The sequence below is a fragment of the Hoplias malabaricus genome, chromosome 3 (genome assembly GCF_029633855.1).
Source record: "Hoplias malabaricus isolate fHopMal1 chromosome 3, fHopMal1.hap1, whole genome shotgun sequence".
Lineage (NCBI taxonomy): Eukaryota > Metazoa > Chordata > Actinopteri > Characiformes > Erythrinidae > Hoplias > Hoplias malabaricus.
In genome coordinates, this window is record NC_089802.1 from 47,916,464 (window position 1) to 47,937,560 (window position 21,097).

The 21,097-nt window shown below is 38.1% G+C and overlaps 2 protein-coding genes across 2 annotated transcripts; both read right to left on the reverse strand.

The window, feature by feature from the left end:
* Positions 1-219: 219 nt before the first annotated feature.
* Positions 220-10,593, reverse strand: st7l (suppression of tumorigenicity 7 like). The gene is made up of 15 exons (XM_066663548.1): positions 10,396-10,593; positions 9,837-9,919; positions 9,310-9,469; positions 9,019-9,073; positions 8,790-8,905; positions 8,606-8,684; positions 7,735-7,823; positions 7,260-7,360; positions 6,994-7,108; positions 6,790-6,862; positions 6,544-6,646; positions 2,742-2,892; positions 2,272-2,364; positions 2,055-2,194; positions 220-426 (listed from the first exon to the last, which is right to left on the reverse strand). The coding sequence occupies exons 1-15, from the start codon at positions 10,562-10,564 to the stop codon at positions 331-333; spliced, it is 1,623 nt and encodes a 540-aa protein (XP_066519645.1). The 5' UTR covers positions 10,565-10,593; the 3' UTR covers positions 220-330.
* Positions 10,594-11,659: 1,066 nt separating this feature from the next.
* On the reverse strand, positions 11,660-20,670 carry capza1a (capping actin protein of muscle Z-line subunit alpha 1a). Its single transcript, XM_066665576.1, has 9 exons — positions 20,600-20,670; positions 16,523-16,586; positions 16,124-16,175; positions 15,611-15,668; positions 15,302-15,508; positions 14,993-15,072; positions 14,395-14,545; positions 13,775-13,837; positions 11,660-13,543 (listed from the first exon to the last, which is right to left on the reverse strand). The coding sequence occupies exons 1-9, from the start codon at positions 20,636-20,638 to the stop codon at positions 13,403-13,405; spliced, it is 855 nt and encodes a 284-aa protein (XP_066521673.1). The 5' UTR covers positions 20,639-20,670; the 3' UTR covers positions 11,660-13,402.
* Positions 20,671-21,097: the final 427 nt, after the last annotated feature.

A 21,097-nucleotide genomic window follows, 5' to 3' on the forward strand; every position in this document is an offset into this window, starting at 1 on the left:
ACTCCCCTGATTTATTGCTTCTGTGAAGCCTCAGCATATACAAGGGCAGCAAGTTCTGCCAGCTATTGCTATGGCATAATGCCGCAGCTCTATACCACTGTGGCAAATTTACCAATGGTAAGGTTATATGAATGAAATATGCATGTACAGCTACAGTCTATGCAGTAAGACATAATAGGACACTCCGGAGAAGGACAGAGGCAATGCTCAAATGTTCGGAACATTTTTATTACTGCCAGTACAGTTCTCAAATGAGCATCTTAGCACATTTAATGCTACACGTACAGTAGATGTGCATCAGGATGACTGTGTTTTTGAAGAGCTAAGGAGTTAGATCCTCGTCAGTTGATACCAAAGGCAAGAAGGCATAAAATTCTCCATCTTGTCTGCAAAAAAGCCCAGCGGTGCAAATAGGGTGCTGAAGAACTGTGGGAAAAAATAAATATATTTAAGGAGATATGATCAAACTGAAAAAGAAAGACAATCTTTTCTGCCACATACACATAAATAGCCGAAAAAGCTCTTAGTTTATTTAGTTTGATTTAAAACATGAGTTACTGCATTATAATGGTCACTAAAATAATAAGAATATCCTCAAAAAAATACCATTTTCTTGTAAGCCGAGGAGAGTGAAGCTAACTAGGACACTATTATTCTGTGCAAGTGACGTATAAAAAGTTACAATTTATCAAGGTAATGTTCTAAATGTATCAAATATTTCACAAATATGATACAGTTTACGCCACTGAACATTACACTTTGAGCCATAGCTCAAGAGGGGTGCAGGCCAGACACAAACATTAGGGAAACTCTTCTCCGAGCCCAGGCCAACACCCAGCTCCATGACTGCAAGCTGGCGTGGAAACACGCATCTGAAAAGCGTTTGCAGGCCCACAGTTCAGGCCACCATAAACAAGTGCTTAATGTGTTTATGAAGCGATATGTTTCATGGTTCAGCAGATGTTTATGACGGAATATGGGAAAGGAAGTTTGAAACGTGGTGGCGGCAGCAGCAAGGGAGGGAAAATGGCGATAGTCTGTGATAGAGTTGAAGAGGTATCATCCATTTTAATGCAGATCCAGGAAACAGATAGAGCTAATGTAAATACGTGTTGTAAGTTGACAAACGAGGATGATAAAAAGATAAAGGCCGCCGAGGCTTGGTGTCCTCATATTGCTTAGTTTATTACTAGAACATAAAGGCATTACTCTACGTGAACAGTGACATTTTTTGAGACAGACGGGGAAATGTGTTTCGTGTGCCTGTCTGTTGTTAGAGTGGAAGTCAAACCATGTTCATGTCAACAAGGGCAATGGAGAAAGCCTGATCTGAACAATCTGTGTTAATGAAAAAAAAACCTCTTTGGGCAGTCCTTCCAAAAAAACAAGTAGCTACAAGTGCATACAGAGCAAGACAACATATGTAACAAGTCAGTGATCATCAACAAATGAAGGAAACAAACAAGAAAAGGCCAGGGCTCAGTCACGGCATGCGCAGCGCCGGCACTTTCAGGCCTAAAGGTTGGCCAGTGTGGCCATTCCTAATCTGGAGGACATTTAAAAGGTCTGGCCAGAGAGTTCTGCTTTTCCTCACCTCTCGTACTCTTTGCCTACCTCATTCATTTGTTGCTTGCTGAGCCTTACACTAAGCAGACTCTGGTTTCGGCAGTAAATGTGGAGTCTTTCCCAAAACAAAAGCCTCTAAAGAGACTCCAGCACATGGGTGTATTTACAAAATCTGAAACAGGCTCACAGATAAAAAGATGGAAACTGTTCGTCTTGAAGGCAGTGAATTCATACGACTGTGCCCGCATGATTTCAGACAGCGTATGTTACTGAGCTACTGCAGAGAACATTGTTTCTTTTTATGAATTCAATTCAATTTAGATTTAAAATGTCAATCTTCCACAATATTCATTCAAGCACATCCTTTAAACTGTGTTTACACATTAACATCCATTTTTCTTCAAAACATTTTTTAAATATTAAAGGAAACGTGTAAGACAAAGAGAAACGGAGAACAACTCTACCATTTCAGTTCAGGTGGGACTTACGGCTTTGACGAAGACACCCATAAGGTCGGGGAATTGGTGTGTGAGCATTGCTAGCATGGCAGTGAAGGAGCACAAGCCTGCTGTGAAGAGGATGAAGAACGGCAGCTCTTTCTTCGGGTAGACGGACACTTCATGGAAAGCTAAGGCAAAGAAAAAGTCAATATTTCACATCTTGCATGTGAACTTGAATAGTCTAAATGTTAAGAAGCCATCTCACAGGGTAATAGCTCTCTGTCTGCTGTTTCTGTGCAGCCTGGATATGGGTAGAACAGATGTCCTTTCTCAAGGGGGTAGGGGATGATGCGGAATGCTGAGAAATAGAAAAGACAAGGCAAATATAAGAGGCCCTCGTTTTATTTTCTGAGATTTAAGACAGCTTGATTTTTATGGTTAGTACGCTGGTTGATTGATTGCTCACAATTATTTTAATTTAAAATAAGTATTTAATTATAAATATCTAAAAATATTGGGAATTCAAGTCAGTGGCTCAATATACTGCGAGTTAGCTTCCTGCTATGTAAGCTCTTTTTTTATTTCTCTATCTGGTGGAAATGGCTTTACATAGTTCATCCAAAATATTCCTTTTATTTTATATAACTGCAAATTAAAAAGCATAAAATTTCTATGGTGCATGCATGTCATATGTATTTCCGTGACTGATACTCCTGTGCGAGTTTGTGTACACACTGCCTTCCCAGGTGCAATGCAGTAAGTTGAGGGCTCCCTCTGCTCGTTTCCAGTGCTGCAGGTGGAAGAATGCATATGCCACTGCTTCACTGTCCCCTCTCTTCAGAATGTGTTCTGGAGGCAGGATCAAACTCTTCATCTCTAAAAGATACTGCATGAACACACACACAAACAAACAGTACAAAAGTCAAAATTACTTTTCTAATTTGTAAAAAAAGTAGTAATATTAAATAATTTAAATAAATCAGTTTTGTAATGTCGTGATTCTTATTATCAATTTTCCAATGATTTGTAGGAATTATTCATATATTTTCCACAATTAAATGAAACTGTAGAACTCTATATTTTTAAGAAAGGAATGGCAATGCCTCATATTTTCATTGAGAAACAATTATTAATATGATTAATGACCCTAATAGCATGGTTCTCAGACTGGTTCTCAGGGAAAGGCCACATTTTATATTCTGTCCATATGTGTTGCAAGTTAGATTGAAGCAATAACTGGACAGCGGAGGTCCCTCTGGACCTGTTTGAGAACCACCACTCTAAGCACTGTACAGCATTGTCCGGCATGGCTCTGTCTGTCTCAGCAAAGCTGTGTGTGTGTGTGAGCACATATCTGAGCAAAGCCCCTAGCTGTAGCCCCCTGTGGTGTATGGTGTGAGGAGACAGGACAGTGGGATTACATGGATTTAGTGGCAGGGTAACCTTTCCAAACTTCCCTGTCTGTACCCGCAGAACAATGATCTGGGACTCCACTGAGCAAGGAGCTCTTTCTCTCTGCTGGGAATAACCCACACACCATCATAAAGCCCCATCAAATTCTTAAATGTCCCTTTTTTTGGCTCCACTGTGCCCATCTGCCCTAGCTAGCTGGGTATTTACCTCTGGCATTAGACTGGCAGCTGTCCTTGGTGGCATCCCCTGGCACATACACACACACACTTGGTCTTTTGAAGTGAGGATAGAATGTCAGTGTTGATGCCTTTTATGTAGGGGTTTCTCCTAAGCTAGTGTTCCTCAGCTAAGCCTCTGTCTGAATTTCATGCTGCTCGTAACCCTCTTACTTGGCCAAACCAGCAAGCTCACACTCCATAAGCCACAGACGTACTCAAAAGAACATTGTTCAATGTAATGTCACAGTGGTAAATAGGGATGCAAGATGATATTGGAATCATTATTGGCCTATATCTGCTCTAAAATAAATCATTGTCAAAGAGTATGTGTGTGCTTAAATGACATGTTTTAAAAGCCAGTTTTTCTGCAGTGATAATACAGGTAGATCTACTTCAAAACTCTATGCTCTGGGATTAAAGCAAAACATCAAATCAATAATTAAATAAAATAAATACATAATTCTTCTGAAATAAACTGTTTTTTTTTTTTTTTTTTTTCAAATTCTGCTTTTGAGTGTAAAAGCAATGCAGAGGTGCTGTGAGGTACAGCTTTACTATTATTTGCCGATATGTGATTTTAATGCTGCTTTTGATCCTAGTGACTAATTAGCTCTGTAAAGATATTTTAAAATTATTTCAGTTTTATTATTAAACAGTACAAATCACTGCTTAGAACAACAAATAACTTCTCAAATTTTATTTCAGCTATAAGTGCAAAAGTTGTATTCACCCTTACTTTTTTGCTTGAAGCTTTGCTTAAAGGGATACTATGTAAGAACTGGCCTTTTGGTCTCTCTCTACCTGTTGCTGTGTGTAATTCATGTTTACAGTACTGTTGTGATATTAATCAACACCTCTCTCTCTCTCTCTCAAGATTTCTGAGGGTCATTTTCATATCGGTCACATACAGCTAGCCAGGCTTCTAAATACACTTAGGGCTTCTAGTAATAAATGCACGCACACACTCCCTCAATGTTATCCCCTGGGAATGTGTGCAATCAAATAATTATTACAAGCATAACGTGTAATTTTTGTGGTACGTTAGCCATTTCAACCATACAGCAACTGACAGAAAAACACTTACTGCCAGAAGTGATGTCCAATGCTAAAATGTTCACTAATAAGGCTAAAGTTAGCAGCCTATACTACATAATGTTCCTTTAACCTGAAACATGTTTCAAGGTTGTAACTACAAGTGTAGTGACTATGAACTCAGTAGGGTGTAGAGAAACGCTGGAGCAGGCGGCTGTGATATCTCACTAGATGCACAGATCACCTGTCATTTGACCACTGTGACCATAAATAGGGAAAAAAGTGATTTTTTTCCCAGAATATACTTTTTTATAACTTAGGATCCCTAAATTCTTGAAATTATTCAATGTATATTTACATTGATTTCCCTCCTATAAGTGAGAAATTGACAGTTTCTTCTGCATTTCAAAGTTGAAATCCTCTTTTCTGCCAGTGGTTGTCGCAAATATTTGCTTGTTCTAATCTTCTGATATTCAGAAATGCATTAAGCACACACAAACATGATCACAACCGCACCTCATCAGGCATCAAGAACATGACGAAGCCGACTGGATAATGGCTTGCTGTGTGTTGTATAATTGTTTGTGCATTTACATTTGCTTTATTATTAAAGGATATGTACATTCTGATTAATCTTAGCGATGCTGCCCCACAGTGTCCACAACAAATTATTTCACATTGGAAGGTTCAATCTTACAACATTACATCATATCTTAAGTGAAATGCATACAGTGTAGATGAACTTGACATGGTCATGTTCTTTCAAGAAAGCTTTAAGGCAAACAAAAATTATATTCTCCACATATATCTCCATTCTTCTTTAGAGACATGGAGGCATCCTGGCACATGAAAGTCCAGGTGTGTGTATGAATGTGTGTGGGGGTATTCACCCCAGGCAGGTGCACTTTGTAGACATATCCAGTATGTTTGGGGCTGTTAAGATGTAGGGGTGGGTGTGCGTGAGTATAGGGTAAGGGCAAGTTAGAGCCAAGTACAGAGAGAAGTGGAATATGAGGGCTTCAGGGTGGTTGATGGTCATGCAAGAGACTAACTTAAACCAAAAATACAAAACAACAACATATGGATTTCTACTCTAAGCAGTGTTCATACTGTTTTACTGCTGTTAGAGCAGCTGTTTAACCTGTGTGTTTTATAAGGTAAAAGACCAGGTGATCAGTTACTCTCAATAGTCAGAGCTTCAAACTGCAAAGAGTTTGTACTAATTATCACAATGCAACAGCAGCACCTTGTGGTTTTGAGTGTACATGGCAATAAACATCTGTAATGGACAATTCAGCATTTTTTACTGTACCTTCACAGCTTATAACCAATTTACTTTTTTTAAAGGAGCTGCTAAGTTTTCAAACTTAAGAGTGACCACTAATCAGTTTGCTAAACACTTTAAAGAGTTCAGGCTGGAGATCTCTGGAGACTTTAATTTGTGATACGCACGTGTCACATATCACACACTCCAGCTCCAAACAGTTTCACTAAAAGGGAAAATCTTTTCCCCTTTATAAAAATGACCCTGTATTACCACAGAACGCCAAATTACACCTTAATGATTGAATTACAATTTTATTAATGATTCACAAGTAATTTAAGTATTAGACTGGATACTTAGACGGCTATATTAGAAGAATGTCTAGCTCTAAGCTACATTAGATATGACAGAGATCAACAGTTTTGTGGGGTATTTTAGTAACTTTGCCCATTAAGTTAAATTTAGGTCTAGTGTTCAGCAGCTGAGACTTCCATGTAACAATCCACAACAGAACAGCACTGGAACATTATCACTAATTTATATGAAGCAGCTATTCAGTAGTTCACAGAGAAGTTTCATAGTCCTTTGGAAGTGATGAAATGTCTCTAACCTTTGGTACATGTGGGTTGAACTCCACAGCTCTGTGTATAGCCTCCACTGCATTCATTTCTGCAGTGCTTAGACCCCGCCTAGAGGCTGCCTCGGGTGAAAATCTGGAGCAAATACAGTAGATACAACAAACACACAAACCGTTACTATCTGCATATCTAAAGACAACAGAAGAGGTTAATGATTAGAAGCATTTTGTTCATTTGCATCTCATATCACTCGTACCATAGATATGCCACACACTTACTTGTCTGACACTGCCCGTGCTTTCAGTAACGCAGATGTGTAGCATATAGTGGCAGATTTTGGCAAACTGATATCTGTAAACAGAGAAGAAAATGACCTGCTAATGCAGTTTAGACATCATATTTCCCTGTGTCTGCTTAACAGCTTGCTTCTTTGGAACACAGTGTACAAGGATATTTTTATGTATTATGTTCCTTCAACTTACCATCATATTTTGCTAAGACTGCTTGTACATCAGCATATGCCTGTAGTTCTAGCAATGCTTCTAGAAGGTTTTCATGAATATTTAGCATCCCAAGTAAGGGAAATTCTTTCATTAACTAGAGAAAAAAGAACAAGCAGAAGAATAAATGACAAAGCGGTGCCATACAAAATAAAAGTGTTTATCGTATACAGATAAAGAACAATGGATAATCAAAAGAATTCCTTTATTTCAAGTTCTGTATGTAGGGATCATAAAAAAAGTCTTACATCTCTCATCATTTTCACAGCCTCTTTAATGCGTCCTAGTTTTCGGGCACACATGGCCAGTCTGCGTTTGATGTACACCAGAAGATTTGTGTCTTTCCCTGCTGTGATCAAAATAATAAATAACATTACCATAAGTAAAACTATCGTGTGTGTGTGTGTGTGTGTGTGTGTGTGCACAAGTGAGAGTATGAGAGAGAGAAGGCAAGAGAGAGCAGGTGAGAGAGAGAGAGAGAGAGAGAGAGAGAGAGAGAGAGAGAGAGAGAGAACGAGCAGGTGAGAGAGAGAGAGAGAGAGAGAGAGAAAAGAGAGAGAGAGAGAGAGAGAGAGAGAACGAGCAGGTGAGAGAGAGAGAGAGAGAGAGAGAGAGAGAAAAAGAGAGAGAGAGAGAAGGCAAGAGAGAGAGAGCAGGTGAGCAAGAGAGCGAGCGAGAGAGCAGGTGAGCGAGAGAGAGAGAAATGGTGAGGCATGGGATTACCAAACTTAAGTGCTTGTTTAAATAGTCTTTCAGCTTCTAGGATGGTAGTAGCTTCCTCTTCTGCAAGAAGCACATATGCTGCAGCACATCTGAAAACACACAAATATAGTTTTAATGTCAGCCAACAGCAAAACCATTCTTTCATAATTATTCCCACTGTAGGCTGTGTATGATTTTGTAAACAAACAGAGTGTTCCTCTCTGATTTTTCCAATTCTCTTGTTGAACAAATGGAAATGAATCATTCAAGTGAAATGTTAATTAAAGAATAAATATGTTACAATACATTCAATACACTTAATATCTTCAATCCTTAAATAAAATGGAACATTTTCATCTATTTCTTGTAGCCCTTTCTCTGGTTTACTTGGTCCTGAACATTACAGGTGCTCTTCAGTGTCAACTCATTGCTTCCCTGACTGCTTTCATCTGTCTTGTTCTGTTCTATGAACAGAGTGAATAAAAATAATAAGGATTTCCACGCTCTAACGTGATTATTTGTGTGTCTATTTTTGGTGTTTATCTGAATGGTAACATTATATTTGGAGTTGGAGTGCATACATATCCATGTTTCTTTATTTACTCTCTACAACTTTCCAGAACAGCCTTGTAATTCATTAAATTTAGCTACATTCAGGTCAACACTGATTATACTCTGTAATGGTTTGTGTCTGTATTAACGCCACATGAAACAATCACCAAAACAATGACTCTAATATCAGCACGGCTAATGCCAAGCGCCAGCTGGAGGTGTCTAAAGTGACATCATATCACCAGATCTCCACATATTTAGACATGTAGCACATATACGCACAACTTCATCTATAAACAGAAACGATTATTTAAACATTTAAACTGTTGAAGCCACTCACTCTTGGTTGAGCTCAATGGCCTGGTAAGCAGCTCGGATTCGAGCTTGTGGATTCCTCTCCCGCCATGCCTTCTGCATCACTGTGGAACAAAAACAATCATGCTGGACTAAGAGCAATACCCTACATAACATTACAAAATTATTCTGTCCCACAGCTTCCAAGAGCTGAAGATTATCAAACTGACCAGTGTCCTCTGGTTTGAGTTGCTGTGTGTCACATGTAAAAAAGGTCTGGTGGTCTTGTGCTGAGAGATTCATGTCATAGTAGGTAAGAGGCTCTTTGCCCGTCACCCATGTGTATCTGGAGAAAAGAGGCCCAGAAAGAGCAAAAGGATGAGATCAGTATGGATATCTAAAACGGGACATCAAATATGACTGTCGGCTATTAGGGAATCAAGGACACTGATGAAGTACCTGCTATACTCTGCACCTCGGAAAAGATTCAGAGGATTCCGCCATACTTTACACTCTGAAAACAAACCCATTAGCCATTTTGTGGAATGCACAGTAAGAGACAAAAATTTCAATAACACAGAAATGCAGTATCCAGTAAAGTGCCTTCATCAGCGTTTCAGTTAATAGTTAAAGACTGTGTGAATTTAATTCAGTATATTAGACAAAAGAACATGAAGAACATGGACCAGGAAGAATCAATTTTTTGACATGCATAATGTACACTACATAGTACATAATACCACTGCTCACCTGAAACACTTGGTCTTTGCTCCACTTCTCCATTGGCTGAGGAGAAGAGACCCGCAGAACTGTTGTTCTCCACACCACCGAGGAGAGGACGCAAATGACTGACAGAAACCTGCTCAATGAAGGAGGTGCCATACTTTCTGAAATACCACCATTCAAATATCTGAGAGAGAGAGAGATGTCCATCTCACAGTTTACAATTTCCTTTCATCTATTCAAATGTAGAACAAAGTTCCCATCAATAATTGTATCATTTGTCAAATGGTTTTAGGTGAACACATCTGTTTCAAAATTCCATGACGAATGGACAAAAAGAGATGGTCCAGACCATATCTGCCTTCACTAAATTCCACTAACAGTGATGTGATTTTTTCCAGTGCAGTTACAGAGCTGAACTTTAGTTGCTAACAGCAAGATTTTACAGTTTTCTCCAAAATATCTTTCCAAAAGACTATAAAAATCTGACAGCTTTTATCATTGCATTTAATACCCTTTTGCCTAGAGTTACTCAGTTATAAGACACAGCTTACCAATATAAGGCCAGAGATGAGAGAAGAGGTTCCAGTGAGTGCAACATAGAACTTGGGTGTGAGAGTGTTTAGAAACATGGAAGCTGTAAAGGGTAACACAGAAATGGAGAAATAGATTTACAACACACGGACAGTCTACAGACACTTAAGACCAAAGGGGCTGTGTATCTTTGGTTTTTACTTGGAACAAAATGCTAATACGCATGGACACATATTGATAGTCAACTTACTTCAATCGAGAGAGGTTATTAATACACCCCGGAGCTGACTGTAACTGTTACTGAACACACAGCTCATAAGAAGCTAGTGCAAAACACAACTATAGACAGATGACAGCTCAAAAAGCTGGAGACTTTAAGCCCTGAAATATAACTAACCCTGACAACAGCATATAAACAAAACTGTGCTGTACAATTAAATTAAAACAACAGAAAGCTAGGCAGGTAAACCCAGAGGAGACAGCCGTGTATGCGTGAAAACAAATAGGAGAAAACTTTGTTAGCCACTGCGCTACGTTAGCCCCATTGAGCAGATATATGTGAACATATATTAAAGTTACCAGCGGTGACGGACTCCTGTAGCTTTAACGGACTCCTTAGAACGTAAATCATAGTCAGGACCATCGCAAACCACACCGCACAAACGTAGGTCCACGACCAGGAGAGCCACGACTTTAATTTCTCCGCGAATCCGTGAGATTGGGAATTACTGTTGTTTTCGTCCGCCATTTTTCGCCGGATGGTTATAAACAGAGCAGCCGAGAGAGAGCGCTGCAGTATCTAAACATCTCCACTGGGGGGCGCACAGACCTCAGAGATCAGGAGGGCGCTGTTAATTGTGTGAAGAAAAATGTGTTAGCATACACTACACTTCGGTGCAAAAAAAGTGGACAAACATGAAAAAAAAAACTTTAAATTAGCAAGAAATTAACAATAATTAACTAAATTTAAAGTAACTTATTACTCTACTAATGATACTGTAGTATTATTAATGGAATATTTATTTATTGTATTTTATTTATTTAATTACATTTATTACTCGAGTGAAACTTACAAATTGCTTTGTAGACCCTGTAGGAACCACTTCATGCTGCACGGAGTGGGTCACATAAAAAAGGGCAGCCATGTTTATTAAAATAAAGTCTCTTTTCGTGCTTATTTCCTGTGGTATTTACTCCAATGTTCAGCTTTCACCTTGGGCTTGGGCTTGTTCATCTGGTTTGTGGGGGAAGTTAAAAAAATGGAGGCCCTGGAACATTTTACAAGGTGTAGCTATCATTGGTTAAAAATAATCTTCAGGGGTGCTACACGTCCTCATAACTAACCATATACTTTAAATAGCTTTACATTTACTGTTACTGAAGAATTTAACACATTACCATTGGTGAAATTCCAGCCGTAATGGGAATGGCAATAATGTCATAACTCAAAAAGATTGAAGTAGCAATGTACCATAGTTCAGCTTTTAACCCTCACTGTATATTTGCTTTTGTTTTGTGAGACACCTGCTATCCTGATAAAATTGACACAACTTGAAAGCAGCATTAGTAAAGGATCTTTGACTCATCCAGGCACATAGGTGTCATTATGATGGCTGTTCCTTTAACATGAATAAGAAAATGACTGATATCAGCTTTAGCTGTGCTCAGTACATTACACAAAGTGGAGTCTGTAAAGAAAAGTTGTATAAGTGTTGATGGCTTCAAATGGATGACTGGAGATGAAGATGGAAACTTAAAAAACACTCCCATGCAAAAATCAGCAGAATTCTCTTAAGAAAAAAAAACATTATAAAATTAAGTCTGTAAGCATTATATTGGTGCAAATCTTTTATTTTTCTGGGATCATATTTGTTAATACACTTTGTAAAAAATAGTAATAAATGCTTGGGAAGGAGGCAGGGAAGGAGTAAACTTTGTGTGACTGCATACAGTATACCAGTTTTAGACACCAGGGGGCAAGTTGTCTGACCATTTCCAAATAGAAAAACAAGGACATAAAACATTGCATCTGTAAACCGAAACGGTGGACCACACCAACACAGTGCTGTTTACTTTGGCATAAACTCTATCAAATGACAGGACATTTACAAGGTACCTCCTGACAAACTTTGTATCATTAGTCCCACTATTGTGCTGACGGAACAAGGTAACCAAAAAATCAAATGTGCATTAGAAGAGAAAACATTTCAAGGTTTACATGCATTTGACATATTAAACAGAGCACACCCCATTAAAAAAAATCTCCAGAGTACTTAGTTATGAATTTTGCAACAGTGGTGATCTATATGCATCACGCTTTAGGTGTATACTCCTAATATCTAGATCATGGTTCATGGTTGGTTCTCTGCACCGTGTTATGTTACAACAGGTCAAATTCAAATAGAACATACTGTATTATAACTTTGCATAATGGGGGGTATTCCACAAATCAGGGTTTCTTGGTTAGCCAAACAACATAAGCTCATAGTGGAGGATTATTAAAAAAATGTTCCTTGTCTCAATTCAAAAAAAAAAAAAAAATGTTTTAGGAATTTATCTGGCTAAACTGAGAAACGCTGTGGTGTGCTACACCCTTCTGTTATTCAGACTACAGACACAACATAAATGTCTTTTCTGAGGTTTTTTTTGTTTGTATTTGTTTTTCTGTAAGCAATATTTCCCAAAAAAGTACACAACTGCTCAAAGATTTGGCACAAATTAGGATTATTAATGTGCAGAAATTACTATTCATATCTTAAAATAATAATATGAAAAAACAAGAAAAAATGTTGGCATGATACAGAGCATTATTTTAGATGTTGTCTTGAGAGCAGTAACATGTAAGAGCCCCAGGTTACATGCTAAGATATTTTGGAGCACTAGGCACTGTATTTCACTCACCTACATGACACAACCTTTTGACTCATGACAAAAATAAAATTCAAGTCATCAATTCATGTAGATGGTAATTAGCTTAAAGTGCTTGTAGGCCTATGGTACATCACAGATTGGCCTTAGCCGTAATCACCACAAACACTTTTATGCTCAGAGAGTTGTGTCAGACGGTCCACCTGTTCAAGAGAATAGTGAACATAATTGCTATTTTAGTTTAAAAAAAATCAAAATCAAATGCTACGTCCAAGAATGGTTCAAATGTGATCATTATTGGCATTTTTGTGTAATCAAGAACAAAATTTAAGATATGTCCAGAAAAGTCCCTGTGAGCACAGTGTGTCTTAGGGGTCTCAATCAGGGAGGTGAGGGACAAAAACGAGAGAACAGGGGGATACATTTCTGACCCTGTGCACTGGTGTTGCAGGAGGTATTTGTTCAACAGTAAGAACTGTTTCTAAATCTAGTAGAACAAGCTCACAGCCTTCCAATATTATAGAAGGCAGTCTCTTTAGCTGAGGTTAAACCTTGGCTTTTGTAAAATAAAAAACAAAAAACAAATAATATTTCTTAGCACACTTTTCGTAGGAGCCTGCGCTCTAGCTTCACCAGTGCCTCAACCTCAGGTCTGGGCCCCTCTCAGTTCATTTTCTGGCTTGTAATGTGAGCAGAGGTTTGGCATGCTGGGTCAGTTCTAAGCATTTTGCATCTCTTTGCCAATCTTGTAGCTGAGGATTTTGTTCCAATCGATCTTGGTGCGAGTGACAGGAAGCTGCCGCCGTAAGGCTTTAAAGGTGGTGTCTGACATGGTCTGGTAGTTCTCACTGATGGCGGTCTGCAAGAAAAAGAAAAAGCACTAAAGTTCAGTTTTACACCTAATGCCATTTTAAGACTGTGTGTTAAAGTTGAATAAGCTTTTACTGTAAATGTCTCAATTATCAAATAAAAACATTTTAATTTTACAATGTTATTGTAATAACATGCTGTGGTTTATCAACAATAAAATTGTTCAATTCGGATTATAATTAATATTAATATTTTTTTTAATTCAGCAATAGTGCTATACCTGGTATTCATTTTCTGCATTTTCGATAACCCTGATAAACTCCTCAGCAGTCTGCTTTGCATTCTGTTGAAACATTGAAAGAAGCAAATACAAAAACATGCCAAAACAATTAAACAATTGTTTAGCTTGGCTACTATTACATGATGTGATATACTACAACATGTGCAAGCCTAGAGTTGAAGAGCTTACCACACTGGTAAATTGTTTGTGCCAGAGTAACCAAAGATACTGAGAAAGACCAGCTTCAGTTAAACTACCAAAGTTCAAACATTCACTTTGTGGCAGTTTATAAATAATTTCTATAAATCTAAATAAATGTTGACCACCTTCACAGAAATGCCTAAACATCAGCATTGGTTCTTAGAAACTACTGCTGGCTCAGTCCTAAACTACAACTGCTGATTCACTTTTTTTTAACGTATAATCACCTCTAACAGGCAATATTGTCAGGATATATAACTGGGGGGTAATGAAATGAAATAATATGAAAGAAACAAAATTAAGAATATTTCGAGAAGAGCAAAATCTTCTGGAGTTATGATAAGTCCATCTCACCATATCCTTACTAATTTATGAGCATTTCTCTAAAGCATCACAATATAAATCCATAAGTTACTCACAGAAATGACAATAGAGTCTTGAATGTCCTTGTGGCTGACCAGCTGCACATTGCCATCTTCATAATAATGCACCTGGACTTTTAGCACACCCACAACCTGAGCTGTGGCCTGGGATACACTGAACTTCCACTCTGACCTGCAGCGCCCATTCCTGCAAACACACAAGAATAGAGGTATGACTTAATAAAGCATATTTTATGCACTGATCAACAAGGCTATATCAATATATCTTTAAAATAAAAAAAAAATCATTGTATAGGATTTCAAAATTTGAAATCAGTTGAACTCATTTTTCATTTGTATAGGTTTATATATTAATATTGAGGGTTTATGAATAAAATTGATATAGCACATTAAACACAGACCCTACACAGTTGGTGGGAAAATCAATTTTCAATCAAAAAATCAGCTTTTTTTTGTATTCTGTTGTACTGTATAATATTATTCAGATCACCTGCACTGTGCTGCCATTGATCACTGCACTGCTGGCTGTCATTGAAAATGAATGACTTCATTACTTTAATTTTCTACATAAAAGTAAGAAACTTCCCAGATCTGACTTGGTCATGAAGCTTCAGAGGTGGTCCTGTTAACATACCAGAAGTTTTTGGGTTGAAACTGATGTCCTTCAATGCAGGCAATGATGGTTTGCTGGCCGTCTATGGTCTTCCCATAAACCTACAGGAAATGAGATAGAGATGACGTACCCCACAGTGGTTCTGAACAGATTATGAGAACGGCCGGAGGAAAGGGATAGAAATAAGTTAACCACATTATAATTACATCCATTTGGGAAATGTTCATTGAGTGCTTTGAAATCTGAGGAAATAATTGCAGGGCAAAGAAATATACAAAATATAAGACAATTCTGACAGCCCAAACAGAGAGGAAGCTGGAGTTCACTCACAGTGCACACTCCAGTGGGGTAATGATCTTTGATATAGGCCTTTAGAGCAGTGTCACATGCCTCCCTCCAGGACTCCAAGGCGGCCTCGCCCTCGTGAGGCTGTGGGTCACTTGCCTCTTTCCTCAGGTGATCAAACTTAAATGACAGCTTGTTCCGTGGATCAAAGAATCGTCCGTTTCCTAGGTCTCCATGCTCTGTGATCAACACCTGTATATTTGAAAGTTATTTTAAACACAGTATTCGTAATTCATTATCAAGGGAACTATACCAGAAAACTGTGCCATAAAGCAATATGCATCTGTGAATTACCTGATCTTCCTTAATTTTGATGGGGGTAAACTGATCCATGTTGTACTGAGCAAAGGCACTGTTACAGAGAAAAACAAAGTGATCCACCAAAGTTTTTCAAAATATTTATTTATCTGACACAGCTCTTTTTAGACCAGTTTGACAGAGTCAAAACACAGAGTGCATACTCCAGGTTTTCTAAATTTTAGTAGTCTTTATGCAAAAAAGTCAGTTTCCTATAATAACAACTTGGGAGCCTTAATCAGGATGACCTGCAAACTATACCACTCATCTGACAATGACTGGATTTCTAAAGGGGCTCCAGTGCCAGCCCTGCACTGTAAGATCTGGTCTGTACAAGGCCATGATGTTCTTACAGTGAGCAGGAACCCACAGCTTTCTAAACAATGTAGAGTTATATCTACATTTGTTCAGGGTTACTGTGGAGCACAGGGAATAGTAGAACACTGTTAACATAGCAGAGAGTAGACTACTTCTGCATAAAATCTGTAATAAAGCAAAGCAAATACTCACTGAGCTGCCCCTTCCCTGAGCAGATTGTCATTATTGAGCAGTAACCGCACATCTGGAACCAAAAAACAGTAGCCAGAGTTTGTGTTATTATTTGGAAACATTATTTAACAATTTACATTAGCAATTTAAAGCCCACCCCAAAAAGCCCAAGGCCACAACATGGAGAGGGATGCAAAGGTATTTCATTTGCACTATTGAGACCTATTTTACTCAACTTTCTGAGTAAAATTCACTGCTCTGAAAACATTTGGGTGAATCATTAAGTCTTTCATAGGCTAAGACACAACTGATTCTCTATATTTTTTTTGAAATCTGCATACTTATTTTTTGTCATCCAAAAGCATATTGTTTTTCTGTATGAAAGTACAGCAGTATGCATTCATGTAACTCAAAGCTCACCATTGAATACTTCATTGAACTCTCCTGGTGGAGCATGGATTACAAAATTGGCAGAGATGCGGACCTGATCACAAAAGAAGAGAGAAAGGGATACAAAAACATAGTCATATATTGTGAGGATTATGGAGAGAGGGAGTGAGAAATAATATAAAACAAAGGAAGAAATGCTAAATTTATTTTGTGACATTGTTTCTGTTCTATATGTTAATCAGAACTACTTTTCATCAATTTATATTTGAACATGGTCAAAGTGGGGTAAATATGGAGATCCAGCCGCTTAACTCAGGCTGAAAGACACAGAGACGTGCACCACAGGGTGCTGCACTATGGGCCACTCCTTAGAAGGGTGAGGGCTTTTCTTAGCAGTGTAAGCTGAGGGGCCTGTTACACTCCCTACCCCTCTGGCACCAGGATTAGAGAAAACACAGTTCACAGTGGACACAGAGAACTGCAGGTGCAGTCCACTCTCTTTGTGCTTTTTGAGCTATTCCAAGATCAGTTTAAGCATACATCTCATACATTACAAGACAAAATAAATGGTCACACAACTTGCCAGAGATCAGAGGAAAGAAGCACAAGGTATTCCTTTCAGCATACAATGCACACCAGAACAAAGGTTGAGAACTGCTGTTATATTGAGTAGTGTTAGTTTAGCAGCATTATAGAGTTCAGCACTAAAAAGGCTTTGCTGCGTTGTCAGGAGTTCAGTCATTTGTTGAGGGACTTTCCTGTTCCTCACAAGGTGCTACCAAATTGTCTAGATTACCGTGTCTGGTATGAAACTCTATTCTAGGATTTCACCTGGTAGTATGAGAGCAATGTGCTTAAAGGGATCCTTCTTCAGTTGGTTTTAGTTTGAAGGAGGTAGTTTCTTTTGGGTGTGTATTTAATAATGACGATGTGCAAATATATGTTATTGTACAACGAAATGTGTTTTCTGCATTTAACCCATCTGTGGCAGTGAACACACACACACACTAGGGGCTGTGGACACACATCCAGAGCGTCGCCTGCACCCAGGAAGCAGTTGTGGGTTCAGTGCTTTTCTCAAGGGCCTGCCGGTTGTGGGGATTGAACCAAAGACCTTTCAGTCCTAAACACACTGCTCTAAACAGTAGGCCATGGCTCTTTCTGTAGAATGGTTGAGTAAGTTTGAACGCTTTGTAAATGAGTAGAATTATAGAGGCTGGAACAGTTGGCCTCACCCTTGAGCTCTGTTCTTGGTAGAGTTAGTGTTTTGCAGAGTTTCTCATGAAGATCACATTAAGTATCCAGTTGCAAACACAACCTGAATCACCAGCAACAGAATCACAATATGGTTTTTGTCCAGCTCACTCAGGCACAGTAGGCCAAAGATGCAACATTTTTCTGTTGATGCTATTAACCAAAGACATTTATAGAATGGGGTTAAGAAGTAGAACACTTAGATGCTTTAGGTGCCACTGTGACTGGCCCTTCCCCTTTAAGCTTTATTTCTGCTACAGTGTGCCAGTCAGTACTAACACTGTGGATGCACTCAGATTCAACTGTTCATCTGTTTGTCATAGAAAGAATAAGCATAAATCAATAAGCACTCTAATTTCACAAGGCTACAGTAACCAATAAAGCCCATCAGGTGCACTACATGGATTTTACTAGCTTAGTTGGCATACTTGTGGTTCATTTGTTGGGTAAATTCATGAGTAATTTATTATGATGGTTAAATAACTTTGGAATTTTTAAGTCTGGATTTAGTATATAGTCAACCTGCTATATTTTTCAATTAAAAATATATTTAATTCAATTAAAATAAAAGTCAGCTTTTACTAGACACAGCACAGAAGAAATGATTCATTAATATAAAATCTAACAACTCTATTCTGATATCACACACTCACAAAACGTGTTGTGTTGTTGTCAGCTGTGGAGTAGTAGAGCGTCTGAGTAATGAACAGGATAGCCTTCTTTTAGATGTTCTTTAGTGAAGTGCCTTAGATAAAGATTGCCTATTGTTAAACTAATTTAATTTAAAAAGAAAAACAATACCAGTTTTAAATGTAAATGACAATCATTCTTTCAATGCTGGTAGAGGGATATTGTAGCATCCCTGGCTTAAGAGACTGAGGTTTACTTTTTACATAATAAACCTTTATATTTCAAAATGCATGACCATTTTATAAAGGTGGCTGTTTCTTATTTGTTCAGTCATCAGTTTAATAAGTCGGGTTAGCTCCCTTCTTACAAGAAGAGGAAGGAAGTAAGTGGTGTTTGGCACAGTACTAGGGCACTTCCTTGATTTGTTAAATCTATTAGGTTTTAAGTAGCATGAGTCAACACAAACTTATTTCACATTATTTAAAAGACTCCAAACCACTCTGAATGTCAGAGTATACATCACTTTTATTTTTCACACTGACAATTCAACTTAAGCTGATTTTCCATCAACCCTAAAAAACATCAGACACACTACATGTTAAAGTCTTGTCCATCAGGTGATGTTCACTAATGTTACGTTAAAGGGTAATTACAATGTGGAGTAATATGTACTCCAAAACAAAGCATATCTGAAATACCTCTGTAGACTTCTGTCTACTGGTCTCTACATGATGATTCTAACCACATGACTGTAGTTGCAGGCTTTTCAGCAAAGCATGGGTTGTTAAACCCCGGAAGAGCCTTTTGCTTGCATTTAAGTGTAGGCGGAGGGAGGACGGGAAACCGCTGGAAGAGCAAAGTGCCTGCACCAGCATGCCCAGGCAGGGCTGGGTCAAGAAGAGCCAGCTGAGAATACAAACAAGTCACAGGGCTTGAGAAACACTTATGATACTTGTGTGGGTTTATGTACAAAAAAGTCAGGGTTTTTATTTTTTTTTATTTAATTACACTAATTTTATGTAATTGGACACCGTTTCATCTGTATTTTTGGCATCATTTAATAAACTTGTGTCAGAGGGGTGTACAAGAAAACAGGATTTCTAAATTAGCCAGAGAACTTAGTTCCAAAGCTGAGTTGGAGTCCAATGGGAATGTTTCTCAAAAAAAAAAAACCTTTAGAACCCTTTTAGTAACCTTTATTACTATAATGTGAACAGGTCAAGTGAATGTGGGCAGAACAGATACCCATGTAACAGGGACAGGTAAATTGTTATTTTTGTATTATTAAAAAAAATAATTCACAATGAGGAATTTGAGAATTAATTTAGGAAGTTAATGGTTTGTTCACATACACCTCAACAAATATCAAAAACACGGGGAAAAAACTTAGCTTAAAGTCTTAGCTTGATATGGGGTCTATCAAAATAGCACAGGATTACTCTCACTAGTGAACTGGTCGGCTGTCTCCGTGTTTTAGTTCGGTGAACAGTACTATGTTGACATACGTTTAAAAGTGATGCAAGAATGTAAAGCCTTTTATAATGTCAAAAGTTGTTAAAAATGCATTTCTACTGTGTATTATGAACCAAAGTTACTTTTCACCCTCAATTTTAAAGCACTAAAGTTACAGTTTTTGGTCATCACAATAACTGAAAGACATGCAGGGGACTCACAACATTCTCAATATTCAGACCTTACTCAAACTGAGTGGATATTAGGCGATTACAGGCACATACGTTACAATCAGCCAAAACGTCGGGAAACGCCCTACGAAATCACAGACAGTAAACATAGCAGTTTACAGACCATTCAAATCAGCGCTGAAACACAACACACTTCTTTCTTGATTTCCATTCCACCTTAAAAGGGGCGCTTAGAATGTAACTTAACTGCTGCACCCTTTAAGGTAGAACGGAAAAGGCAAATACAAATGAGCTTACTTCAGCTTTGCACACAGCCCTTTAACACCTCAGCGTTACTAATGTTTAAAACCATTGGTTTAAAAAATAAGTTCATCTTATTTGCTCGCTATATTAATCTCATATTAAAACACGACTGCTAAGTTAGCCAGCTTAGCAAGGCTCTTTACTGCTGCTCGGAGATAAACATTCCTAAACACAACAGCCACAATGACCTTAAGTCACAAACATCAAACTAAACCAGTTGTCCACGAAACAAAAACACGTGTCATTAAGCTAAAAGTTTTAATCTTTTGCCTCTTACCCTCTCCTCATCAGTCAGCTGCTCCTCAAAATCTGCCATCTTGGCTCAACTGGACCAACCCTGAACTGCATCATAGGAACGAGCCTACACTCACTGTAGCAGATATATAACATACATTATCTTTACAAAGGTCTTCATAAATAATAGAGGCTATGCCTAGAAAAAAATACCCACGCTTATTTACTATTTAATTTATTTATTTATTATTTTCAAATTATATTTCTCAACTTATATAAGGAATAACAAGACCACGATTACTCAGCATGGGCAGTGCTTGGGCTGCCCATAAAACTAGCTGAGGTTTACATGGGCTTTGCCAAGGTGGGTATTGAGTGCCACATGGTTGGTTGTGGCAGTTTGGTGGTTTTTGGCTGGCTTGGTCATTAAAAATCCACCAATTGTCCATAATATTTTGCCAGCAAATCAACCATTTGTGTGTTATTTTTGTGCATACTTTGAATGCATAACATTTAATAAATCAGGAGAATGTGTTTAGCA